We start from the raw sequence: 27,577 nt of genomic DNA, 5'->3' as shown, positions 1-27,577 counted from the left end.
TGCGGACGGACCAACGGCGGCGGCGATGAAGGGCGGGTAACGGTAGCGATAAAAGGTGGCGCGGGCGGGGCGGGCGCAGACGCGTTTCTCAGTACGCGGAGAGCGGCTCGGCCGCGCGCACGCCGGGTATTCAGGCCGAGCGGGGAACGCCGAGAGCATGGCGGTCGCGGGCGCAAAGCGGCGCGCGGTTGCGGCCCCGGCAGCTGCGACGGAGGAGGAGCGACAGGCGCGGGAGAAGATGCTGGAGGCGCGGCGCGGGGACGGCGCGGACCCCGAGGGGGAAGGAGTGACCCTGCAGCGCAATATCACGCTGCTCAACGGTGTGGCCATCATCGTGGGCACCATCATCGGCTCCGGCATCTTCGTGACGCCCACCGGCGTACTCAAGGAAGCGGGTTCGCCCGGACTGTCGCTCGTGGTGTGGGCTGTGTGTGGCGTCTTCTCCATCGTGGGCGCACTCTGCTACGCGGAGCTGGGCACCACCATCTCCAAGTCAGGCGGCGACTACGCCTACATGCTGGAGGTCTACGGCTCGTTGCCCGCCTTCCTCAAGCTTTGGATCGAGCTGCTCATCATTCGGCCCTCATCACAGTACATCGTGGCGCTGGTCTTCGCCACCTACTTGCTCAAGCCGGTCTTCCCCACTTGTCCGGTGCCGGAGGAGGCTGCCAAGCTCGTGGCCTGCCTCTGCGTGCGTAAGTAGGGGTCCGGGCTGGGGCGGGGCGGGGTGGGTGAGAGCCAAGGTCGCTGTGTTTACAGCTCCGCAACACCAATCCCAGCATCCTTCCATCTGTCCATCCCTGGACCTCCATGGCAGTTCCAGGCTAAAGTCTCAGGTCCGTAAGCCCACGTGCGTTTCTTTAATCCATTCATAGTCTCTATACTGTCGGAGCAGCCCTCGCGAGACCTCAGTGGGTCGCGGCTCTAACCCTGTGGCAGTCATCCCGCTTCCTGACCTGAATCCTTAAGATACGAGAGGTCTACTCTGTCCTGGGTAAGAGCAATATACTCCCTGCCTCCAGCAAAGCACCACGTGGAGTGACTGGTCTGCCAGTTTCCTGTTTCAGCTTCAATTGCTAACTGGTTGCTAAGAGGGAAATTACAGTTTTTTAAAAAAAATCATTTACGTTCTTAAAACCGGCCTATCCGGAATTAGTGCCCGGCTGACTCATAAGAAAACAGTAGTAATAAAATTGTGTGTGGTAGTGATGGCTGCTTGCTCATTTGGGATGAGTAGAGTCCTGTAAAGGCTGCCCCAAATCAGTAAAGGACTGAAACTTGGCTGCAGACAGTCAGTGTGGATGGGCTTGAGGGGTCCCAAGATGTTCCAGGTAACAGCTGTTGAGTGTAGCCCTTACAGGACTCGTAGGTCAAGGTGGATTGATTTCTGCTCTCTAAAACAGTTGTGTGATCTTTCAGGACTGGGGAAAATGATTGTTTGAAGCAAATGCCACATGACTTGGTAGTGGAGAGCAACCTGGAAATCAATCGTGCTACTTTCAGAATTGCAGATGGGTTCAGGCAGCTAAGACAGATTGTATCTGTTTGCTTTAGGAGCTTCGTTGACAGTGCACACACAGAGAGGGTGATGGAGTGGCAGGGGTTGTGAGCCATGAAAGCCGGAGGCTGCTGCTGGATGCCGGCGCCTATTTTGGCTTTGGCCTGAGACTGCCTCCCGTTATCAGTCACAGCCCTTGGGTGTGCCCTTAAATTCTGAGACCTCCCACTCTGCTCTGTAGTGCTGGTCCGAGATGGACTGGATGATGACCTTTAAGGGTTTCTTCTGTTTGCTTGGTTCATGTGTAAAAATGGTCATAGCCACAGTTAGTGTTCAAGAGCAGTGGACTGGCCAGGGAAAGCCTGGCCTCAAAGGGGACAGTGATTAGTGCACTGCGTACTCAGAATTTTAATTGTCCTTATGGATGGGAATGACTTGGCCTTTAGGCCACATAGGGAATGTCATGGGTACCTTTAAGGTTTCTTGTTCACTTGTTTGATTTTGAAACAGGCTCTTGCTATGTACCCCTGGCTGGTCTGCAACTTGCCTCTGCCTCCCAAGTGCAGGCAGTAAGCGTGTGCACATCATGCCACGCTGGCATAGCTATCTTTACAGAGCCCACACTCTGGTCAAGATAGTTCTGGAAAGCCAGCTTCTGACTGCAGCAGGTGCTAGTGACATATGGAAACAATGCTTACCCACAGGAGGCGCTGAGTACCTGAGGGCTTGCAAATGTCCTTTCTTTTAAAATTTGTTTTCAGTGTTTTTATTTATTTTACACACTTGTAGAGGTCAGAGGACAATTACAGGAGTTAGTTCTCTCCTTCCACCATGTAAGTCCCTGGGATCTTCAGGTTTGCCAGCAAGCCCTTTTATCCACTGGGCCATCTCACTGGCCTGAATGTCTTTTTTCTATGAAAAAAACAAACAAACAAACAAACCAAAAACTGGGCAGTGGTGGCGCACGCCTTTAATCCTAGTGCTTGGGAGGCAGAGGCAGGCAGATTTCTGAGTTCGAGGCCAGCCTGGTCTACAGAGTGAGTTCCAGGACAGCCAGGGCTACACAGAGAAACTGTCTTGAAAAACCAAAAAAAAAAAAAAGCAAAGTAATAGCACAAATGTATAATTGTGTGAGTATTCAGCTATGTAGAACACGTGAGAGTCAAACATGAGATCCACACTCCTGTCACCCGACAAAAGGTAATTGGTAAAGTCCCCGTTGGATCTCAGTGGACATCTCTTTGAAAACCTGAGGGAATATGGCACGTCTCAGCTCTTCAGGAGAGCTTCCAACAAGCTTAGCAGCATTTGGGGCTTCTGAGATTTGAGAGCAGGGTTAGCAGGTGCCTCCCACAGGGCCCGTAGCCAGTTGTGCTCAGCCAGTCATGCTCTCCCAGGCTTCTGTGATGCAGAGGCCTTGCTGAGGCTTTTTGTTTGTTTTAAATTAAAACTATGTGTATGAGTGCTGTGCCTTCGAGTGTGCGTGTGTGCCCATGTCTGTGCGAGTGCCCGGGGGCGCCACCTGACTCGTGGGCTGCCTGTAGAGGCTGGAGTTAAAGTTGTGAGCTACCATGTGGGTGCTGAGGTTTGAACCCTGGTCTTCTGGAGGAGCATCCAGTGCTCTTAACCATTGATCTTTCTCTCTAGTCCCATGACACAGTGTTTTTTAAAAAATGCTTTAACTATCCTTTTTACAATCTTTTGTGGTTGCTGTAGGTAGAAGCTTCTGGTGAGTTCTAGAAAGGACACACAGCCTAGCCCAAGTTCTGAGTGTCAGGGTGAGATCTGTCCATCATCTTTCTGTTGGTGTGGTCATCAGTGGACAGGTGGCGCAGGCACAGCTGTGTTTCTGTGAACCACAGAACGAGAGTTCTCAGTAACATCACAACAAGCTTCTACAGGAGGGCCTCGTCTGTGCCTTTTTGAAAGAGGCAGAATCTAGAAAGGGAGCTGGCTTGACAAGGCAGGAGGACCCCAGGAGGCTCTCCTGGAGGTCCAGATGTTCTTAGAAGTCTCTTTGTCCTGGGTGCTGGCTCTCAGAGGATTCTACTCTGAGGAGGGAGTTTCAGTGTGTCAAAGAGTGCCCAGTTCTTTCTCGAGGGCACTTCTGAGGAACATAATGTTCCCTGGCTTCCATGCCTTGGGAAAGGCCCCGAGGAAGCATCAAGAGTCAGGTTTAGGGCAGAGGTCTGGTTTCCGTGGGTTGAGGCTTCTGGAGTCCTGTGCTTGTCTCTCCATAAGTTCCCTTAACCCAGTTAAGACTGGATTGAGAAATGACTTGGCATCTATCCTGAATGAACCCACTGGTAGTAAAGGTGGATGCCAGTCTGGATCCCTCCCTGTAACCTCAGGCCCAATACGGGCCACCTGGAGAGGAGCCTTTCATAAAGGCTAGAAGACTTGTTTCCCACATTGCTCTGGGTGGCCATGGGCCCATGTGAGTGAGGCCTATGGTATTATGTGGCTTGGTTTTTATTTTGTTCTGTTTTTTGAGACAAGACTGCTCTGTGTAGTCCTGGTAGTCCTAGAACTCACTTTGTAGAGCAGGCAGGTCTTGAACTCATAGATCTGTTTGCCTCTGCCTCCAGAGTGCTGGAATTAAAGGTGCATGCTCGGTTTTTTTTTTTTTTGTTTTTCTTTTTTTGTTTTGTTTTGTTTTTGCCTAAGGGAAGCTCAATAGCTTGAATGCTGTCAGGTTGACTTGGAGCCCAGTGTTTTAGGTACGTTTCTACTCCTGTGATAAACACCATGACCAAAAACACTTGGGAAAGGGTTTTACTTCACCTTTCAGCTTGTAGTCCATCATCCAGAGCAGTCAAGGCAGGAGCTGATGCAGAGGCAGTGAAGGAGTACTGCCAGTTTGCACCAGTTTGCTCCACATGGCTTGCTTAGCCTTCTTTTTTTTATGGCATACAGGATGCCCACCCATGGTGGCACTACCTGCAGTGATGTGGGCCCTCCACATGAGTCATTCACCTAGAAAATGTGTTGTAGACTTACCTCTAGGCAGCTCTTCTGGGGTGTTTTTTTCAATTAAGAGTCCCTCTACCCAAATGACTTTATCTAGTTTGTGTCAAGTTGACATAAGAACTACCCAAGACACTCAGTGCCTGGACTTGTCTTGTTACAGAATCTTACAGACGAGAGCTGAGATTCTGTCTGAGCTGGGATTTATCTAATCTCACAGGGCCATGGCTGTCTGTGCTGAGGTGCACAGGAATGAGGCTGCCTAGACTTGGGAACAAAGCCCAGGCTCTGGGTGATGACTCGTGCTGCCTGTGTCACCTCACCAGCCTTGTTGAGTGTGAAGGATGAGGCCTGCTGACCAGCCTAAAACACTGAAGGTGTGCATCCTATCCTGGGTGAAGAATGGGACCCCTGCCTGCTGAAATTTGATCTCAGGTGGCTGAGGAGTCTCCTCAACCTTTTAGGAGAGGTAGGGGCTACCCGGCGTGGGCTCCTCAGGCTGGCAAACTCACTACTTTACTCCCCACCAAATGAGTCTGGCAGGGTCTTAGACATTCTAGCATGTGCTTGGGGACTTGTAGCCTGAAATAGTTCCCTTCTAGTGTCAGATCAGGAGCGTTGTGTTTCTGATTTTAGGAAGGACCCTCTGAACTTCCACCTATAATTCTGTAAAATGGGGATCCATCCTGCCTGGGTGTTGGTGGAGAGAGCTTTATTTAGCAGATAGCATAGAGCCAATCTCATAGGAGATGGGTCACCTTCTGTACTCTGCCTGGTGGACCTGCTCCCTCTTAGCAGGGAACAGCCCCACTACCCACTTCTGCATGGAGACTGGAAGGAGGGAAGAGAAAATGGAAGGGTGCTCACAGTCTCCCTTCCTCTGAGTATAGATGTGAGGCATAAGCTGTGGACAGGGTCTGGGTGAAGATCTGTAGACTCCTACTTGGCCCAGCCTGGGTTTCTGACAGCCATTGCCTGGCTAAGCTCTGCTGAAGGTCAGTGGGTCAGCTGAGTAGCCGCAAGAGAAGATGGGGAGGAGAGTGGGGGGGTAAGGGTGTATGTTGTTTCTTTGTCCCTTCTCTTCAAGCCACCCCCTGGTTTCCACCCTGGACTGCCTCTGCTAGAGACCCCAGGAGCACAGGAGTAGCTGGAGTTTCTGGGCACTGTTGCTACTGTGGCTGAGCTGAGGCAAACACTCTGGTGTTGCTGTGGTCCCAGTGTCTGGAACCACGAGCTCAGTACAGCTTTATAATTAGCACTGAAATCGGCTTTTCCAGCCCACATGAAAGCACATACACAGAGAGCAGACGACACCCAGTCACAGGACCTGGGCCCCACACACGAGTAGCCCGCAGAACCTTTGACCAAGGCATCTGAGAAGTATAGCAAGCATTTTAAGTATTTCTAACCCTTTTTTTTTTTTTTTTTTTGGCTGGGGGTGGGTAGTAGGCAGGATTATGGACCGCTGGGTAATCCATAGCATGCCCAGGATCTCTGTTCACAAATGGTGGTTGGTGACCATAGTGGCCCTGCACAGCCCTACAGTCCCCAGGCCCTGAGACACAGGTGGGGACGAGCACCTTCAGAGCATTGGTTTTTGCATGGCCTCTGCATATTTCCTCTGATTTAGCTTTTGAAGTCAATGTAACCTTTCCTGTGTTTCATAGCGAGGGAAACTGAGGCAGAAATAGGCTGGGTAGCAAGTGCTAGGGTATGTGGTGCCTTGGTCACTACATCCGGGAATCTGGTCTGCTAGGGTAGGGACTCAGGCTTCTCAGAGAGGTTCATCTGCATTTAGATTCCTGAGGAAGGGCTCCTCCCTGGACGGGTTCGTAGGGAGCTGCCCAGCCACCCTTTTATCTTCCTGCTACTATCTCCACTGGGGTGAGCTTTGGGCGGACAGCCCCATCTGTCCACCTCTGGGATGTTACATGGGTGCTGCAGGGTTCAGGGGCTAACAGACTCAGGACCCCAGCCAGCATGACTGGTCTCAGAGCCTTGTGGATTGCTGGCTGTGAGGAGCTGTCTCAAGAACAGCCGCTCCCTGTCCCAGGCCTTGTCCTTTCCTCCTGCAACCAGTCTTACATGCCAGCCTCTGATTCACCCCCTAGACACATTTGTTCCTTCCACTGCCCTCACCCAACTGGAGGACTCACACCCCGCACGCAGCCCCTGTCATTTTAGCGGTGTTCTGATCTGTGGCTTTCCCCGGCAGCCAGCCACATCACATCTGTGTACCACAGGGAGACTGGCAGTCTGAGATGTCTCATCCCTGGGCACCAGCCATCAGACCAGCCCTTGGCTGGACACTTGTGTGCTGTGCCCACGCTTTCCCTTTGCCAGGATATGCTGCTATGTAAAGAATTAGCAGGATTTCCCATCCCACTTCTCTGGAGCCTGGTGTGTGCAACCCGATCCACACTGAGTCACCCTGACCTTGGGGCTGGCCAGCATATGTCATTGCGGAGATCTTATGGTACGGCAGCTGCTTGTAGTCAGTAAGGGGTCTGCCTCCAGCTTACATTTCTGATCCTGCTACCAGCTCAGGCTACAGTAGTGGAAGGGTCAGGAGTCTTTACTGGGTTCCCTTGGTCCTCATTAGCCTGGGTTGTGAGGTACAACTGGGTACAGTAGAGGTTGCAGGGTGCACACCTGCTGAGGGAACCAACTGCCCAAAGTGCTGTACAGTGGAGTCCTGGATTGTTAGGCCTCCTCTACTGGCAATTCCCCTAAACCCAGGGATTGCTGGCTTTTCTCACTGCACCTGCTGCTGCGCCTGATTGAGATGGAGAGGCCTTGGAGTCTGTTCCTAACAGCTATGTGCCACTAAACCTGTACCCCCCCCCCCACACACACACAGGTTGTACCCTGGTGAAGCCTGAATGCACCCCATTCAGCAAGTTTATTATATGCAGCGTTTGCTATGATCTGCTGTCCATACTTCAAATACTCTGGAGAGTATACACCCACCCCTACAGCTAGACTACTCTAATGCCGCTTTAGGGACATCAAGGTTAGCCCCATGCCTGGGTTGTGGGACCTAGAGATCCAGATGCCCTCTTACCCCAGGAACTGCTGTATGGTGGAGCAAGTCTCACCTGCTCATTCTTGGTAGCTTCACTGATGAGGGACTTGTAGTGCCATGTGTAGCTGTCACAGTCTGCACTTAGCTGGTGATGAGGAACTCATACACTCTCCCAGAGCTTCATTCCTTTGGATACTCAACACTGCAGTATTCAGATCAGTAGGGGACCACAGAGCCCCTGCCATGGGGTTTAAGCCAATGGTGCTGGTGGTTCTGCAGAGTAGGTGCAGAGGCTTAGAGGTGTCAGATGTCCTGGGGGGATGGGGGGCAAGGCAGCCTTTTGGAGTTGTCAGGATCCCTTGCAACCTCTGTCTTCAGGGAACTTGTTTCAGAGGTCTTGGGAAGTCACTGGGGGTGAATGGGTAGCCCAGGAGCTGGGTGTTTTATTGTTTTTTGTTTTTTAAAGATTTACTTATTTACTTCATATATGAGTACTCTGTAGCTGTCTTCAGACACACCAGAAGAGCCACCATGTGGTTGTAAGCCACCATGTGGTTGCTGGGATTTAAACTTGGGACCTCTGGAAGAGCACTCAGTGCTTTTAACTGCTGAGCCATCTCTCCAGCCCTGGTGTTTCAGCTTATTAAGCTGATGTTTTCTGGCCTTTTGAAAGGATATGCCAGGCTTGTTTGAATAGTCACTGACACCCGCACCCTTGGAACTGTTTGTGGTTGAGTAGTGCTCAGCGTATATGAGTCCTGAGTCTCACCCCACACCAAGAGAAAGATAATGGAGAACCCACATAGACCTGAGGATGGGGCACATAGGACTTTGAAGATACCAGGTATGGTGGTAATGTGCCTGAGTTCAAGGCCAGAGTGGTCTGAAGAGCCAGTTCTGGGGCAGCTAGGGCTACACAGAGAAACTCTGTCTCAAATTGAAAAAAAAAAAAAAGAACATTGAAGACTCCATATCAGCTACGTTCCTCTGCGAAGACTTAGGGATGTGCCAGAATTTTTGGCCCATCAGAGTGGCATCCTGTGCTGGAGTTGGGTCACACCCTGGAGGTTTCCTGACCTGTGTAACCACATGCATTCTCGGGAGTCCAGGAAAGGATTCTAGAGAAGTCACCCATTGTATCTGAGTGGGCAACCTGGGCTAATGGCCCCAGCATGTGGGAGCTTGCTGACCTTAGAGGCTCACTTCTCTTGGACTTGTCTGGGTGGGAGTGCCAGTGATTGGGGAGGGGACAGTATTTTTAGCAGCATCTGAGGAGTCTGGTTAGGGTGAGTACTTGGTTATTACAAGACAGATCTTGAACCTGTATAGAGAGGCCCACTGGGTCTCTTTTGGGCTTTACCTGGGAGACTTGAGTGGGGAACCTGAAACACCTAGACTTTAAGGAATCAGGAAGTACTACTGATGTAGGGGGTCCTGAGTTCATCTGTGGGATCACCCACTAGTCTCATGTCCCTGCTTGTGCTGACAGACTCAATTCATATGGAGCCAGGATCACCTGCAGGGTCTCTGGTCTGAGTCAACCCATGCTCGCTCGGGCCTTTGTCCATTGGATGGGCCAGGGATAGATGCACCCTGGGGGACTAGCTCAGCCATGCTTCCTGGAACCAGTGAAGCCACCAGCCACTTCCTCTACCCTGCCCCAGGAAACTGGGAGACTTGGTGCTGCTGAGAGAGTGTGGGCAGGACCAGCAGCATGGGTTTCTACCACCTGCCCATTGAAGTGAAGCAGCAGTTCCTGGGCAGCCATATTTGGCCCAAGCATGGTCCTTTAGGGAAGAGATTCTGGTGCCAGATGCCTGCTTAGCCCTGGGTCAGGTGGTATCAGGGTGAGCCTAGGGCCTCTTCCATGGCTGGAGCACTGTATTTTACCGACCCAGCCAGACAGTAAAGGGTCTCTCCAGCATTCTGTAAAGTGTGAGCCATGGAGCCTGTGGTAAGCCAAGTGTCCCTGAGTGTCTCCATGCAGGTGGCTAGGGATGAAAACTAGCCTGGGAAGAGCAGTCATTATTAGGCCTGTGGCCCAAGGGCCTGACCTATACAGCTATCTGCACCCAGTATGAAGCACTGGGCTTTTTATCTCACAGGTCCAGCTGTTAGCCAGCACAGCCATATTTATCTATTGGTGTCATGTGGGGAACCCCCCACAAAGGACCAGCTTTCACCTCCTGCGCTCTAGCCAGGCTTGTATACCCTTGTCACGGGACTGCATATGAGCAGGAGTGGGTCACAGCACAATCCTACTGGCTTTGTCTTTGGTGGGGAAACAGTGGCAAGGCGGCAGATTGTCTGGGTAGGGAGCTGAGATTCCTTTTGGTCAGTCTTCTGACCGCCTCTCATGACAGTGCCTCGAGAAGGCCAGAAGTCCCTGGACTCAGATGAATTGAATTCATTCATTTATTTCAGATTGTTTGGTTTTGAAAATGGGGCTGCGGGGGATAATAATCCCTTGTTTGCTTGTTCCCGAGTCAGTGAGCATTACCGGTTAACCACCTGCTTTGGCTCTTTTATAAGAGACATGAAAGTATAGAGTCCCTTTTGTTCTGTCTTATTCTGATGTCAGAGGAGAAGTCAGCAGCTAGGAAGAGGTACATCCCCAACTGCCCAGGCCCGTGCTGGCTCTTCTCTGTCCACTTGGCTTGGAGTCTGGGATAGGGCCTGGTTTTGGCTTGAGAGAAGCTGGCTTGGCCTAGACAGGCAGGGTGTTGGAGTAGCAGAGGGGCCCCACTGGGACAGCAAGGATAGTGGTCCAATACACTGCTCCCTTCCTTACAGGTTCAGAGGGTCACCTCATACAGAGCGACTCAGCAGAGGCACATTTCCTGGAGCCCAGGGCTGTGTCATACTTTCCCTTCAGAGTCCAGAAACCAGAGCCTAGAGCTGCCAAGGCTGAGGCGGTAGGCTTTGGGCTTAGCCACACCCCTCCTGCCGGCTCACCCCAGCCAAATGGGATCTGGCTACTGATGCAATCTGCCAGCCTCTTGCACCCAGAAGCCGGGTGTGTGGAGAGGCGGGATCAAGAGAGGCTTGGCTGCTTGGGTTTCTTTGTCAGCGCACCTATAAGAAGTGTGGGACTGTCTAAGGAAAGCTGTCAGGTTGGCGACCTGTGGGGAAAGGAACAAGGACGATGGGAGAGCATCTTAGGGGACCGTGTTCATCCCATAGTCTCCTCTCCCTCCTTTACTCTGGGAGACATGGGAGTTTTCAAGCGAGTCACTGCGGCAGCAGCTATGCAGGCAAGGGAGCTTTCTCTCTAGTCTAGTCACAGCCGGTGTTACATCAGCCCGAGCTATAAAGAGGGAGGTGACTCAGTGCAAACGAGTGTTCTGACTTCCTGGAGGTAAAGCAACTACTGTAGCCTCCATCCTCAGCACCAGGGACTCTTCCTGCTTCCCTTCCACCTGAAGTTGGCCATGGCCAGATAATTAATGTAGATTCCTGTCTTTGTGGTCTGTTCCCCAAACTGCAAAATGACATATAATTAGTCTGGCTGGGGAAAACGCTGCCTGGCGTCTGTGAGGCCTGAGTCGGCACAGCCTTTGTGGGAGTTGCTCATTAGGGAAGCAGTGAGCTTCTCCCTCTACATCCTGGAGAAGTCAGTGGTAAACTGGGGCCTCTCAGGCTGTACTGGTTAATGTTTGATCAAGGCAAGCTAGGAACCTCCCCCTCCCCCATAGTAGAGGCTTGCTAGCTCTCTTGGGGCCAGAGCTGAGGAAGCTGGGGGCTCTAATATGGGGACCCAGCTGCTACCAAGGTGGCAAGGTAGGTGTGCTCACTGGCTTTGCAGTGTTTCCATTTATGTTTACACAGAGTACAGTGTTGAGCCCCAGTTCCTCACTCCACAGACAGCTGCATACACTTGCCAAGGTCTCGGGGTTCTTTAGGGGACCAGGCAGCACTGTCGTAATTGCTTGCCTGTAGCCCCCCTACCCCCATGGGCTCCTGAGGCTCTGCCTTCACTGGGTGGACCAGTTGCTCAGTTGTCTACAAAATATTACCCGTGATTCATGTTTAATATATGCTAGTCAGCTGGGCAGTGGTGGCGCAGGCCTTTAATCCCAGCACTTAGGAGGCAGAGGCAGGTGGATTTCTGAGTTCAAGGTCGGCCTGGTCTACAGAGTGAGTTCCAGGACAGCCAGGGCTACACAGAGAAACCCTGTCTCAAAAAACAAAAAACAAAAAAACAAAACAAAACAAATTTTATATATATATATATATGTATGTGTATATATATATGTGTGTGTATATATATATGTGTGTGTATATATATATATACACACACATGCATGCTGGTCAAATGGCAGTGCAGTGGGACATGTTTCTGTTCCATGATCCCCCGAGCTCACCTGCAGCAGCATGTGAGAGCACCTGTTCCCCTTGGTTCCCACCTGCAGCCCATGCCCACCTTGCCCCACTGGTCCCCTCTCAGCTTACCAGATTCACATAGACAAGATCCCTCATTTGCTCTCACTGACCCCGTGGAAGGTTGTCTTTGAGGAGAGGTCACCTTACAGTTTACAGTTCTGTGCTCAACCCTAGTGTGTGCTGTCCCAGGGTTAGGGACCATCCTCCAGGCTGTTTGAATTTCACTTGAGTTTGCACTTTCACAGATGGGGAGTTCCTAAGGAGGCAGAGACCGCTGAGACACAAGGAAACCTTAGCCAGGCATGGTGGCACATGTCTAATCTCAGCACTCAGGAAGCTGGAGCAGATGATCCAGAGTTCAGTGCCAATAGGGTTACACAGTGGAACCCTGTCTTACAAGGCCTGGTGAAAAGAACTGAGCTTGGTGGCACAGGCTTGTCATCCTGGCATTCAGAAGGCTTTGACAGGAGGAGCTTGAGTTTGAGCCCAGCCTGGGCTACATTAGTGAAACCCTGTCTATTTAAAAAAAAAAAAAAAAAGTCTCTGAAGGCTATCCAGGGCAGCTAGGATCAGACTCTTTGAAGAATTGGTGTTTCTAACCTTTGACCCTGGCCCCAGAGAACCAGCTAGCTTTATCAAAACAAGTCTCAGAAAGTCAGAGCCCATGGGGAGGCAGGCAGGGCTTTGCCTCTGTGGGATCCCAGCCAGCACCTGACCTTCTCTGTGCTGCGACCCTGGACTGGATCGCCTGCCCTGTGGGGACTCATGATTTGCTCTCTCTCTCTGTCCTTCCCCACAGTGCTACTCACTGCTGTGAACTGCTACAGTGTGAAGGCTGCTACCCGTGTTCAGGATGCCTTCGCGGCTGCCAAGCTGCTGGCCCTGGCCCTCATCATCTTGCTCGGCTTCATCCAGATGGGAAAGGATTTGGGACAAGGTAAGCCTGTCAGGTGTGGTACCTTCTACTGTGGTGAAGGCTCTGCCTGCTCCCTGGCCTGGGTCATTGAGTGGAGCGTACGGAAAGCTGAATGGTACAAGAAGCTGAATGCCAGAGAGCTTATACAAAACCTTAAAGCCCTGTCCCGAGCTAGTGCGCAGGTCTCTGGGGAGTCCCAAGTGTCTGCCCATCTGTGCAGTAAGTTGGGGGTCAGCGCTTCCATCTTACGGGGCCTCACCCACCACAGTGCCCCTCTCTCTGCTTTGTGGACAGCGTGTCCCTTGTGTGAGGTACTCCCCCAGGACTGACGCTTCTGAAATGAGATTGGGCTTCTTAGGCCTCTGGCTCTTGTCCAGAAGTTGCTTGGCTAGTCATGATTCTCTCTCACTGATTCTCATGCCTGTGTGTCCAGGGGTTGGCAGACAATGGGAATTTGGCTTCAACAACACCAGTGCTTTCAGGAGCAGGGTCACCTCAGAGTATCCGTCTCCAACTGAGGGCCCAGTGGCTGGCTGTCCTGTATAAGCACAGGGATCAGGCCTGGGAGTTGGGAGCACCATTTATTTTAAGCATGATGCCAACAGGTAGAAAAGCAAGAAGGTCTCTCGTCACCCTGTCACTCAGGCCCCTCCTGGCATGAGGAGCATCAGGTTCAAACCACCTGGACTTTGGACACATTGTATGCACTTGGGGAAGTTGTCTGGACTTCTGAGTTTCTTTGACTGTCTTGTAAGGCTGCGGGAGCAGGGAAAGGGAGCCATGCACACAAAATAAGTGCTCTATGTAATCCCCACGCCACATGTGATGCTCTGACAGCTGCCTGCAAGTCATAACAGACACAGGCACAGTCATGTCTGTCGTCCACCCTTTCTTTATGGGCTACATTGAAGCAGAGGCTCTGCAGCTCAGGTCCAGCCCAGGCCCCATGTTTGCAATTCCTCCTTTGCATTTATCTCAGTCCCTGTAGTGGCCTAAATGAAGAATGGATAGGAGCTGGCTGAGCACCTGCCTGAGAGTTGTGGTAGAGTTGTGGTGTATAGTGCCACTGCTTCCGCAGACAGCTTGGGGCACTACTTAAGGCCGAGCCAGAACACAGCAGCAGCCAATGCTCAGCATCAGTTACCAGGAACTGCAGAGGAAGCCCCTGGTCCTGGTGTTGCTCTGGGGCAGAGGCACCAGGGACCTTAGTCTCTATTTCATAGATGAGAGTAGACCTAACGTAGAGTTGGGGTTTGGCTGATGTCTGCCTCCCTTTCTGACTTTTCTGTTATGCATGATAAGTTCCAAATGCCTAGGAACAAGAGACTATGAACTTCCCTTCCACAGAGCAGTAGCTGCTGTCGTCCTTACATGCCAGTCTTTCCACCATGCTAAGGCCTCCTGACTGGACTGAGTGGGTGTGAGCTGTCCACTGTCTATGATACAGTCTAGTTGTTCTCTGCCTTCCCTCCTGTGTGGAGCCAGCCTAGGAATAAGGATGCACAAGTGCCTGGGGAAGCCTGAAGTGTGGGACCTGCCCTCTTGCAGGGGCGGACACTGTCTGCAAAATCTCCGCATCCTCCCTGTGGCCTTATCCACCTGTGCAGTGTTTGTATGTGACCGGGACCGTTTGCCACTGAGCTTGAGTTGATGGAAATCCTGGAACATGGCCTGGGTGTTGCTTCCACAGCTGGGCCAGTCCTTTAAGAATGTCTGGCAGGGATATCCATGGGCTTGTGAACTGCCCAATTGGAGTCCAGCAGCAGAGTGGCCTGAGGCCTTTGCTGTTCACTTTCTAGCAGCCTTCCTAGAACTCTAGGGCCTCCATCCAGCGCCTTTCCAGGTGCTCTGGGAGGCAAGGCCTCAGACACAGGTATGCTGGCCAGCTCCCAGGGAAGGACTTGAACTGAGCATCGCCTGGATACTGCAGGGAGTGGTCCAGACCTGTCTCTTTGGGCAGAAGGGATCATCTTGCTCACGGCCCGTCACACTGCCAGGCATGTGGCTGGAGGTAGGAGTGCTGACAAGGACTATATTTGACTACCGTGCTGAGATTCAGTGAGGATTGGGCACCAGAACTTGCTGTTAGTAAAAGCAAACAGAGTAGGGGACAGCAGAGCTTTTGTCAGGCCTGAATGCACAATGTGTTTATAATTCCGGTGGCTGTGGCACGCACACCCCACGCCCCCAGCAGTTCCTTTCTGAGCTCCAAGACTATGCAGTGGCAACAAAATTCCTGTGTGGGTGGTGGGGGGTGTGGAGGTATGATGTCTGTTACCCAGATGGATGGCTTGACTTGTGAAGGACACAGTGTGGGAGTGCTGACCCCTCTCTCCAGAGCACGGGCCCAGCCTCATTTCCCACTGGGGGTAGAGTCCTTAGGGGACTGTGGTGATCACCACGTCCTTGAAGGCAGAGGCCCTGGCTCTGGTCATGCGCATGAGCTTGCTTTAACGAAACCTCTGTGGGTCTGGGAACATGGTGGCCATTCCCACGTGACTCTGAGCAGCTCCTCATTGGCCACCCCAGCCCTCAGGTGACCTTGCTGCCCAGGCTATTTTCTTTTCTTTTCCTTTTTTTTTTTTTTTTTTTTTTTGAGACAGGTTTTCTCTGTATAGCCCTGGCTGTCCTGGAACTCACTCTGTAGACCAGGCTGGCCTCGAACTCAGAAATCCGCCTGCCTCTGCTTCCCAAGTGCTGGGATTAAAGGCGTGTGCCACCACCGCCCGGCTTCTTTTCCTTTTTAAGATTATTTTATGTATGTGAATACATGGTCACTGTCTCAGACACACCAGAAGAGGGCATTAGATCCCATTATAGATGGTTGTGAGCCACCATGTGGTTGCTGAGAATCGAACTTAGGACCTCTGGAAAAGGAATCAGTGCTCTTAATGACTAAGCCATCTCTCCAGCCCTACCCAGGCCACTTTCTCATGAGGGAAGGTAATGAGCTCTGAGCATCACTTACTCTACCTTGCCAGCCTTCCACAGAATCTCTGCAGCCCTCTTGAGTGGGATGCAGAGAAGACAGGCCCATATCAGCTAGCCACAGAGCTGCGAACTTGCAGACAGTTTGATTAGGCTCTCACCCAGGCCCTGAAAGCACTCCTAAGCATCCCATCTCCCTCTGTGAGGAGACACTTTGGCTGCCCCAGGTACCTAGATGGCTGGGGAGAACTCATCCTGTTGCTGACCTCACAAGGTGTCCACACTTGGTCCAGTGTTTTCAGAAGTACAGATAGTGCCCAGACTGGTATTAGATCTGACCAGCTGTGACTGGACTTGTGAGTGGCAGTGGGTGAGTTGGCCACTGTGAGCCTAGAGGACCTGAAGTAAGAGAGACAAGTGACAGACATGTTGGTCAGGGACTCCACTGCCCTTGACCTGCTGGGTTCCTTTCTAGTCAATTGGCCTCTTGCCAACAGTACCCTGAAGGACTGTGGCTCGAGGTCAGACTTTTCCAAAAACTCAAGGCCAGGCATGGAAGTGGATTCTGGAAAGTTCTTTCCTGTGACTATTAATTGTCCCGGTTGTCAGAGAGCACAAAGTAGCTCTATTATGGTTCTGCTTGGGATGAACTTCACAGCAACAGGATAAACTGATGTCCTGAGGCCATTGCAGGTAGTAAGGATTGTAGATGATGGTGTCTCATAATGCCTTCTTTGCTCCCACATTGACTGCCCAGGAGAGGGCTTTTATGGCTGACACCATCTGTACAATATGGGGCAGGCTTCATTAGCCTGAGCTTGAGTGACTGGTCACCTGCTTTGCCAGGGATCATGGAAGGAGGATGTGTTACTACCATGTATGCTGCATGGGTCGACAGCTACAAGTGAACTCCTCAGTTGTATGTTAGCTATGTCCTCTGTCAGTAAGTGACAGTGACCCACGCTTGGCTCAAGAGACTAGGCCTGTCCCACGTTTCATCAGTGAGTGAGGTGCCCTAGGATCAGAGGGGTGAGGCGTTTCCTAGATTCTGTAGCTCATGGGTTGGGGCTGGGTCCTACTGTAACCATTACACAATGTAGGGTTGCAGTGCTGTGCTGGAATGCTGGGGTCAGTCTGCTTGCTGCATCGTGTGATGGAGAAGGCTGGAAGGCAAGATCTGGAATGGCAGGCAAGGTGGCCTGGATCATCAGTGCTTTTTGAGTTCAGGTGTGGAGCTGACTGACTGAGAGCTGCCCAGTTCATTTGTGGCTCTTTCTGTGTTCTCATTGGGCAGGGAGTCATCCCCTGGGGTCTCCCCACACAAGAACACTGTATATCTTGTGGCATCAGAGCCTCATCTGAAGTCCCTGTCACTTCCCTTAGGGGTTCTGCGTCCACGTGCAGACATACTGGAATCGGGGCTGTAGCACTTGAATTGCTCTGCCAACAGGAAGTGGGACCAGTAGCCTGGAGCCTTCCAAGCCATCCCAGGGAAGCCTGGGGACATGTTAGGGGAGGAGAATGTCAACTCTTCGTCTACCTCTAGAGCTGTCTTTGGAGAGGTGCCCAGGCTAGCCTTAACTCCATTGGGCAACTTAGGGTATGGATTATTGTGAGGTAACATCTCAAGCTTAAGACATACTAGGATTGGCTGTACATCATGCCCAACGGCTATGCACAGTCCCTCAAGATGTATGCCAGGTTTGGTCAGTCCTCCACATGGGTGCCCTGTGCCCTGGTTACAGGAATGTCCCTCCTGGAGCCCCCCAAGCAGCAGGCCACATGGCCTCCATCTTCTTGTGGCCACCTCATCTGTTTCCTATGTCCGACTAGAATCCTGCCACCTGGCAGTATTTCATCTACAGAAACTATCTTTACAAATAAACGTGTCTGCAGAAAACGGGCAGGCCCACAGCTGACTTGAGAAGGGTGTAGCCTGTAGGACAGAAAGTAGGCTCAGCACAGCGCTGTCCCTGGGTTGAAGTTGGCTGTAGGGGTAGTGTGGGTTGGTGAAATACAGTTAGCCCAGCAGGACCACAGTGCCTTAAGTTTCTCCTGCTTACCAGCTCGCCTGGTGCCCTGGCCTTTTTCAGGACACACCAGCCTTGAGGAGCCTCTGTACTCTGAGTCGGGCTGCAAGACTGGCCATTCCCGTAGGTAGGAAGGAGTATGAATCTGTGTTCATTCCCAGCATGACTGCTCTCAACATTTGTGTGTGCCTCACCAGGCATCTGTCAGGGAAGTGCAAGAAGGCAGGCAGGGCACTTAGGCTTCAGCAGCCTCCCTTCCTCCGGGCAGGTTCCCATGGCCACACTGCATGACAGGTGTCTTTGGAATGCTGTTCCCTAAAGTCCTCTTTCCTGAGCCGTGAGCATTCCCACTCAGGTTACTCCTGCTCTCCAGAACTCTGATGTATGGTTTTAGGGCTGCACCCTGCTGGGGTCTCTGCTTATTTATACATAGCTTCTCACAACAGTCCTGTCAGCCCTGGGGAGAGAAGTGTTTTATGGCTGAGGAATGGAAAGCCTGCCAACCAGACCCCACCAGAGTGGGAGAAGGGGCTCTGAGACAATACACAAACCCAGAGGAAGGGCAGCAGTGCTCCAAAAGCCATAGCATGCTGGAATTGTCTGGACCCAACAACCTGTGCTATTAACACTGTAAGCTTGGCTGCCCTTGTTAGTTAGTGAACCCTCACTTAGCCCATTGTCCAAAGCATGAAGATATATGGGCAGACAGATCAGGCTGACTGAAAACAGGCTTGGGTTAGTCAGCTTTGGGCCTCACAGTGGCTCCTTGAGCAATAGAGGTCATGCTGTGCACATTGAGCACCATCTCTGACCTCTGCCACTAGTACCCTGCTACTTACCCCACCCCCACCTGGATTTGTGACAACCCCAAGGCTTCCAGGTTAAGGTGAGGCAATTACACATCTAAATCCCGGGCTTGCCTTCTTCTTGCAAGGTGCCTGTCTTGCTTTCTCTTTCTAAGCCACTCAACCAGGCACAAGGGAGCTGCCTTGTATAGGTCAGATTGGTGGGTGTGGCCACTCACTCAAGCCCTCTAGCCACCAAGGTGGAGCTTCTGTCAAAGGGTGACAGGGGACTGTCGGGTCACCTGTGCGATCACCTGTGCCTCAGTCCAGCCTGGGAACAGCTTACGGGAATCTGCTGTCCATCCCATGGAGCCTATGGAGGCATAGTTTTGTTTAGTCAGATATCCAGGGAAGCTGTGGACTCCAGTTCTGGGCCAGTGTTCAGCACAGACCACATTCACCATATGCCAGGGCTCTGCTACAGCCCAGGCTGAATGCCATAAGGCCTGAAACATATGTGGGCTTTAGTCCTCACCTCCATCCTCAGTGGGAAAAGGATAGCGATAGATTTGAGACGGGTATACTAGTCCAAAGCCTATGTCCCTGGCAGAGGAGGACCATCTGCTGAGGGGACTGAACCAGCCCTCCTGCCCTCTGCCCACTGTACTAGACTTCGCAATCTGGGTGTCGTTTCTCTGTGCATCCCAACATCACTCTCCTCCTGAGGTCTCCTGGAGTACTAAGGTCCCCAAAGGATCTCCCCAGCCTAGTGTGATCCAGGGTATGAGGCAGGTATAGTGCTACTCTTCCAGGTCCTTGGCTCCACACCATCATCGTGGGTGACGGCTACACTTATATCATGATCTGAGCATGGTGTTGTCCACAGGACAAACACTGAAGTGTTACATGAGCCTCAGGACTGAACCTATCTCCTGACTTGGAAAACCTCACACTGTCCCAAACTTGTGTTCTATTCTCAGCTAGACTGAGGTTGTGTTACAGAGTAGGTGTGGACTCCAGGCTAAAGCTGTCTCTGTTGACTCAGGGTGGGTTCTGGTCACTATTCCAGGTCTCTGGTATTCATTATTCATCCCATCCCTTGCATGGTGGAGAATTAGCTTCGATTCTTACATATCCTGGCAGAACCTCATCTACTGCCTTGGTGTGGTCTGTTCTTTGGTTTCCCAACTTATGGGAGAAGTGCTACCCAGAGCAGAGACGTGTGGGTTACACCCTATGCACGTAAGGCTCTCCTTGTTCCAAAGCATCCCGTTGCAGAGTGTGAGGGGAGTGACCTGCGTTGTGGGCTTTTCCATCAAACGCTTCTGAAGGTGCCCTGTCTTGAGCTGCCCTGCACTGCTCATCACAAGCCAGCTTCTGACCACCCCGTGGCCAGGACCTAGACAGATAGGCATGTGGGTAATACCCTTCTTAGAAGACGAGGCCTAACCTGAGGTGGGTGGGGAGCCCAGGACATCCTTAGCTCAGACTTTGGAACAAGATCACGGGACATTCCATATATGTAGAATGCTGTGAAACAACTGGTCCAGGCTTCCTTCTTAGTCAGACCCTGGCACAGGGCTGAAAGACATTCTGTGGAGACCTTCATTACAGGGTCCTTGGTTGACTTTGACCCAAGAGTATGAATCAGGTGGGCCTGGCCCTGGGTAGCTGGCCTGATGGTATCTTAAGCAGACCTAGCCAGGCCCTGTGCTGCCTCCATAGCCACAACTAAAAGCACACTGGGGACCTCTGGGGGACCACACTGCACCTCCAGTTTCAAGGCACCTTAGTCCTGTTGGCCTCGTGGTCTTGAGTCATGCGAACTGTGTCAATGCTGTAGCTGTCCTCAGGGGCCCAGACTCACAGGACCTACCAATTAAAAGCCCCACAGGTAGATGACCTGTGTCTGTGTTGACGTAACCACCCACTTTGCTGGTGCCCAGATACCTGGTTTCCAGTCTGGCATCTTTAAGTAGCAGGCTTGATGAAATGGACCATTCTACAGATAAGGTAATCAAGCCTCAGGAAGGACATCCTAGCAGCCCAATGACCACCCTAAGACTCTATCTACCCCAATAGCCACTAGGCCTAGAAAATAGAAAGAACACTGCCTGGAGCCTGGGCTGTGTGGTCATCTGAGTGGTGGACACAGCAGAGGGTATGTGAAATAGCTTCTGCCCCAAGCAGGATGTCTCTGGGTATCCTAGCTCTGTCAGCTCACCCTGTCCTTATCCCTGGGTGCATTTGCTCACATACTTGGGTGGCACAGGTCTGACCTGAATTCTTCCCACTTAATTCCTAGCAGCCCTGTCCCAGGGTCTCCTGAGCTTCATAGCAAGGGGCCAAGGTGCTAAGCCAAATCTCCATGGAACTGAAGGTTGATGGGACTGCCTTTGGACCACATATGAGCACACAGCCCTGTGTCAGCCCTCTAGAGCTAATCCCTTCCAGCCACGGCCTGTCCTCAGTCTGCAGAGATCTTGGGGGTTTCTAGGCAGGCCATAATCCTCTTAAGTGGCCAGGGAATGTCGGAGGCGGGTGGTCAGATGGCTAGGCGAGTGCAGTCAGTCTGCTGCGGTAAATGCCTGCATCCCAACCTTCTGTTTGGTACAGTGTTTTGCTCCAGAAACACTCCAGAACTTGTAGTGTGACCTCTGAGTCCTCTAACCAGTTTTGTCCTATTTAATCCATTGCAGGTGATGCGTCCAACCTACAGCAGAAGTTGTCCTTTGAAGGCACCAGTCTGGACGTGGGGAACATTGTGTTGGCATTGTACAGTGGCCTCTTTGCCTATGGAGGATGGTAGGTTCTGGAACGTCTGAGTCCCTTAGCCTGGGAATACATGGTCCTGATGTACTCAGAATCTCAGTGCTCTGACCATACAAGGGTGACTCAAGTGGGTGGGACCGAACTCAAGAACATCTTGAAAGAGCAGCACAGGTACCTATGGGTCACAATCTCTACGAGGCAGGCAGGGAGAACTGGGTCCTGTCTGCAGTTCTCCATAGGGTGCCCAGCCTGACCTCTGCTTTTAGGACAGCTGTGTAGAAAGACTTGGGATGAAGCCACACAGAGAGCTTTAACAGGATAGCCTGTGTGCTCAACTCAGATAGAGTTGGCAGAGGACAGCAGAGAGGGGAACTGGTCCCAGGTGTGCCCACTGCCCAGGTGCTGTCAACAGTGGGGTCCTTGGGAAGCCACAGAGCTTTCTCCCGTCCCCTGTATCTTAGGTAGTGTGCTGCTGCTGCTGCTGTTGCTGCTATAGAGAGACACCACAACCAAGGCAATGCTTATGAAAGACAGCATTTAATTGGGAGCTTACACTTTCAGTGGGGTTGGTCCATTGTTGTCATGGCAGGGAGTGTGGCAGCATGCTTGGTGTTGAAGCAGTAGCTGGTGGGTCTACATCCTGATTGTAAGCAGGCAGGCAGAGACCTGCCTGGGCTTTTGAAACTTCAAAGCCCACCCTTGCGGCACAAAAGCCACACCCAATCCAGCAAAGCCACATCTCAAGAAATCCTTCCCTGATAGCCCACCAGCTGGGGACTAAGCATGTAAATGTATGAGCCTAGGGGGTGGTCTCATTCAAAGACCATGCCTCCCAGAGCAGCCCAGGGTTCTGCCTGCACTGATTTTACCCCTATGACTGTGTGTACAATATAATGACATACTCTATTGCGTGGTTTCTAGGAACTATCTGAATTTTGTTACGGAGGAGATGATCAATCCTTACAGGTATGTACACAAATGACAGAGACATATTTCATTTTGTCTTAGCATGACAGAGAAACTACACACTATAAGAAAGAGCCTGTTGATGAGCCCTGCCTGTTTCAGTGGAAGGCTGTGTCAGGGCCTGCAGTAAGGATATGGTAGGGATAGAGTTGGTTCTAGGCTGGAGAGGGGCAGCTGTGGCTCTTGGCCCTGCACAAAAGTTGGAGGGGACTTGTCTGGGGTATGCTTCGCAGGTAGGACTGTAGCTGTTCACATTGGGCAGTCTCGGCTCTCTTCAGCTCTCAGAGCCACCATAAAGATGCTCGGTATTTGAGGGATGGTAGTGTGAGCCAGGCTTCAGCTGTCTGCTGCTGCCCGAATCCAGTGGGCTTGTCAAGCCGTATGCATCCCCATTATTTGTCCAAGAAGTGAGGCCCAGATGTGGAGCCATCTGTAGACGGCAAGAGTCTGGCTCCTTTCCCCAGGTCCTGGGTCATACTGATGTGTCTCTGCCCATCCTCCTAGGAACCTGCCCCTGGCCATCATCATCTCCTTGCCCATTGTCACACTGGTCTATGTGCTGACGAACCTGGCCTACTTCACTACCCTGTCTACCAACCAGATGCTGACATCTGAAGCTGTGGCTGTGGTAAGGCTCTGCACATCAGCTTCTCCTAGGCCCGAAAAGAGCCTCAGATTGGCCCCCAACCCCCCTCCCCCAGACCTGTGCCCAAGCCCCACCCTACCTGAGGAGTCTGGTGGTCATCATTGGTGTCCACTAAAGGGGACCACAGGAGAGGCAGTGCTGTGTAGCTTTTGTTTATTTAACTGTTGCCTTTAAGTTCGTGGTTTATAAATACCTGCCACACCAGGCCCTTGGCAGATGTGAAGCAGCCATCAGTAAGGGAGACCTGTTAAAGATTTACCCTATATCCTATGGGAAGAGGTCAGTGCATCTTATGTGTGCCCTACAGCAAGACTCAGGGATGGCCCACTGTGAGAGCCATGTGTTAGTGCAGACCCAAACTCTGAAAGATGGCCATACATCGTAGAAGCCTGAGGTTAAGGGCTAAGTCTGCTAAGCTGCTCCAGGGCCCAGAATTGATGTCCTGCCTGTGCGCCACTGTAGTTGAGTGCTCACCCTGTGTTGTGTCTATCCAGGATTTTGGGAACTACCACCTGGGAGTCATGTCCTGGATCATTCCTGTCTTTGTGGGATTGTCCTGCTTCGGTTCTGTCAATGGGTCTCTGTTCACGTCCTCAAGGTAAATGCTTGACAGCACCTCAGAAGAAATCCTTCTGCTGTTTCATGAGCGTTAAAAGCTGTCTGTTTATTCATAATAGACAGCTGGTATTAAATACTTGGATGACCTAGGGACTCGGGAAATGTTCTGACCCTCTGCTATTTAGATCATATCATGGGGGGCTAGAAGTGAGGTACAGCCTCAGGTTGCTGTCCTTGTTAGCACAAGAGGTCAAGGACATTGAAGGTCCCTGTGTCTAGTCAAAGGCCAAGCCCCTCCCAGTGTAGTTGGCAACCCTCCCTAGCTCCAGGTATCTCCTATCTCTATCTGGGTGGTGGGGCCAGGGCTGATTGCCCACTGCTCCATCCACAGACTGTTCTTCGTGGGATCCAGGGAGGGCCACCTGCCTTCTGTCCTCTCCATGATCCACCCACAGCTCCTGACACCTGTGCCATCACTGGTGTTCACGGTGAGTCCACTACATGGTCCTGCCCGGTCTGTCCTCAGCACTCAGGGCCCTGTGTCTATGCCCAGCACAATATGTCGTTGGGAACTGGGCATCGTGCACATGGCTGCCAGGACACTCCAGACTGTAATAATGCACTAGCAGATTTTTAAGTTCTGAACTCCATTGTGGTTCTAAAGAGACATCTCAGTCAGTCATCAAGTGATGAAATGAAATCCCTGCCCAGCAGGAACGTCTGCTCAGATAGCATGTCTGCCATGCCTGTGCCGTCCGTGCTAATGGCCTCAGCACACAAGCTGGGCTATGCTGTTGTCGGTGCCCGTTTGTTGAGTTGTGTTCTCTCCTGCTGTGTAACAGAGCAGTCACCATGACCCCAGAAAGCCTGAACAAGAAGCATTGGCTGCCTCACACTTCCTGAGTCAGGAATTTGGAGTTCCTCAGGAAACACAGTCAGCATTACTTTGAGCTTGTTTTTAATAGTGGTGTGGTGTGTAGTGTACACTGTGCTTTGTGGAAAGGGTCCCCCAGTGGATATTTTGGTCACTTCTGGCACAGGAGGCCACAGGAGGTGCTAAGTGCAGGTGCCTCACAGTTCCCACTGCCCCTCCCTTTGCATCCCAAGACCTCATACGGTCATAGCAGTCACTTCTTAAAGCAAGAGCAAGCTGATGTGCTCAGCCAGACACTGGTGGAGCTGTCAGGCTACTGTCCGGAGGCCTCTGGCACCCTCCCGCATCAGCACAGCCCTGCCAGGCTCACCTGGCTCTGTCTTTGCTTTCAGTGTGTCATGACCCTGATGTACGCTTTCTCCAGAGACATCTTCTCCATCATCAACTTCTTCAGCTTCTTCAACTGGCTATGTGTGGCCCTGGCAATCATTGGCATGATATGGCTCCGCTTCAAGAAGCCTGAGCTGGAGCGTCCCATCAAGGTGAGTGTTAGGAGGTGTTCCTTCTCAGTCCCTAGGTGTCAATTCTTAAAGGCAAGGTTGCATCCAAAGAACCCTGGACAAGCACAGCCTCTGGTCCTGCCCCGTCCTGCCTCCATCTCTCCTTGGCAAACAAGAGAGCCTGTCCCCTTCTGCTAGAGTACCATATGAAGGCTACATTGAAGGTGATCTGCTGGGGTCACAGCAAGTGTCAGAGTTGTCCCAAGAAAGCTGACTTATGGTGGCTGTTGGCCAGCAGCTTCTATTAGCCAGCATGTCATCCTGGGGCCCAAGGCTGTCCCAGTCACACCTTCTTGCTTGTGCTCAGTGGTCTCTACCAATAACACAAGGAACCTGGTGGCCAGTTGGTGGTAGACCCCAACCATGCTGGCTTGTGCCACTCAGTCCTCCAGGCAATGGGGACAAAGTCAGACCTCCCACAGCTGGTCCATGGAAAGCTCACAGATAACCTGTGGGCTTCATTTCCCCGGGCACATGGCTAGAGTCTATTCCACTGAGGCTCTTTCCCACAGTGGGAGTCCATTTTTAAGACAGTGGAATTCTGGACAGCCGTCTGGCCTGAGCCCAGCTCTGCCTGCTGAGTTATTCAGTGTTCAAGCTGCTCTGCCAGAAACCTGTCTGCTTGGGCTAGTTACAAGCTGAGGCTTCGGGATAAGCATTTATATCCACAAAGGGTTCTCTGAGAAGACAGGATTCCTTGCTTGTTGGTGGGTAGCCAGGGTCTTCCCAGAAGGGCCAACCTGCTGCTTTTCCTCTAGGCAGCCATAGGTGGGTGCTCCAGCCAGGGTTTCCATGTTTGATGTGGGGACTGCAGAGCCTACCTCTGCTGCTCTGTGGAAGCTTCAAGAGAAAGAAGGCTAGCTGTTTTCATTCCTATCTTATCCCAGATCAGTTTTGGGTACTTAGATGCTCGGCACTGTGTACTGAGGTCAGAGTGAGGTTGAACAGAACAAGGCTTCTGCTCTCCTCAGGCCCATGACAGTTCAAGGCAGGCAAGGCAGGCAGCTGGAGGCGGTTAAGACACTTGAAGGCAAAGGCCCAAGGTCTAGGGAGGTGTGGCTAGGCAGACCGGAAAGAGAAGGTGATGGCTTGAGGGCCACACGCCAGCCATAGGGCAGTAGGTAGGAGTTTTCCACTGTGTCCACGGGCCATGGGCATGTGGGGAAGGAAATCCTGGTGGCCTACATGTCTCCATTCTGTCCCAGGTGAATCTGGCCCTTCCGGTGTTCTTTATCCTGGCCTGCCTCTTCCTTATTGCCGTGTCGTTCTGGAAGACACCCGTGGAGTGTGGCATTGGCTTTGCCATCATCCTCAGTGGGCTGCCTGTCTACTTCTTTGGTGTCTGGTGGAAGAACAAGCCCAAGTGGATTCTGCAGGCCATCTGTAAGTGTGCACACCATGCCCATACCAGCAAGGGTAGGAATAACAGGAGTGAAGGATTGTGGGTCCTACCATGCACACCCTACAGACCAAGAGAATCATGCTGGGCCTCAGGCTTTGTGGTGCTAGCCAAGAATTTGCACACTAGTATAGTGTAGGTTGGCATTGAGTGTCATAGGGATACAGGGAGTAGACTTGGGGTGCCACCCTCACTGGTCTTAGCAGACATTCTGTGGCTAGCTGCCATGCCAACTGGCAAAACCCCACTGCTGGCAACTAGCTTGGACATGGTGGCCTGACAAGATAGAGCCTGAAAAGTCATATCTGAGGCACCCAGCTCCGGCTGGTTCCAGTTAGCTTAGGACCTGTGTTTACCATGTCTAGCCCCATCCCTTGAAATTTCAAAAGGGCTGGTGAGAACAGATGGATAGGAGCTGGCCTGCAGCTCACACCCAGTCCTCTACCCTGTACTCACTCCTGTTCTCCCTGCAGTCTCTGTGACAGTGCTCTGCCAGAAGCTGATGCAAGTGGTACCTCAGGAGACTTAGCCACGCATCTTGGGTGCCGCACGGAGAGAGTGCTGTGCCTACTCCAGACAACTCTCCTTTGGAAGAGCAGCGGCCAGACCTGTCAGCCCCACAGCTCCAGTGAGCACCACCAGCCACCTAACACCATCCGCTGTCCCTCAAAGGCCAGGTGTCCATGGTGGCTGTGAAAGAAAACTGGTACGATTTGGTCCCAGATGGTGACTTTCCATGCATACACAGCACCCGGTGTAAGGTGTGCATGCTGGGACCTGAGGCCTGGACTTTCTGACTTTCTGGGGACTGCCACATCTGGGCTTTCTCCCCTTTGATTTTTTGTTTTGTTTTTTGTAGCGTGCATTTGGGTCAAGTTTACACTACCGAGATGATTATTTTTTAACAAAACAGGGTAGCAAGGAGCAGGAGAAGGCGTGGCCGAACAGTCCAGCCCTGCGTGTGGGAACTGCTGGCCACAGCCCTTTTCCAAAGGCTGTCGTTCAGTAGCACAGTGTGCCTCAAGGGGACTGCGTCACTGTCACCAGGTCAGAAGAACTACTGAGACTTGGATATCACCTGTTCCACTGTGGACTTGGACTGACAGATGGACGGCGCATATGTTAGCTTGGGTTTTAGTTTTCTGGGGTCCTAGAGGTGGAACCCCAACCTTACTCATGAGGCAGAGCTCTACTGTGGGTCACTTGTTTTGTTGTAAATGTAGAGCTCAGGTCTCACTACCCTGAAGTTCTGGTGATTCCCTTTCCCCTG

The 27,577-nt window shown here is 52.0% G+C and overlaps 1 protein-coding gene across 1 annotated transcript; it reads left to right on the top strand.

Moving 5' to 3' along the window:
- Positions 1-27,577, top strand: Slc7a5 (solute carrier family 7 member 5). The gene is made up of 10 exons (XM_031341645.1): positions 1-695; positions 12,673-12,810; positions 21,232-21,337; positions 22,226-22,270; positions 22,775-22,898; positions 23,411-23,514; positions 23,866-23,962; positions 24,741-24,890; positions 26,114-26,291; positions 26,781-27,577. Exons 1-10 carry the CDS (start codon positions 158-160, stop codon positions 26,834-26,836), a joined length of 1,536 nt encoding a protein of 511 aa, XP_031197505.1. The 5' UTR covers positions 1-157; the 3' UTR covers positions 26,837-27,577.

The sequence above is a fragment of the Mastomys coucha genome, unplaced genomic scaffold (genome assembly GCF_008632895.1).
Source record: "Mastomys coucha isolate ucsf_1 unplaced genomic scaffold, UCSF_Mcou_1 pScaffold22, whole genome shotgun sequence".
Taxonomy (NCBI): Eukaryota; Metazoa; Chordata; class Mammalia; order Rodentia; family Muridae; genus Mastomys; species Mastomys coucha.
The sequence above is the reverse complement of the archived record's forward strand: the minus strand, read 5'-3'. Positions and strand labels throughout refer to the sequence as shown.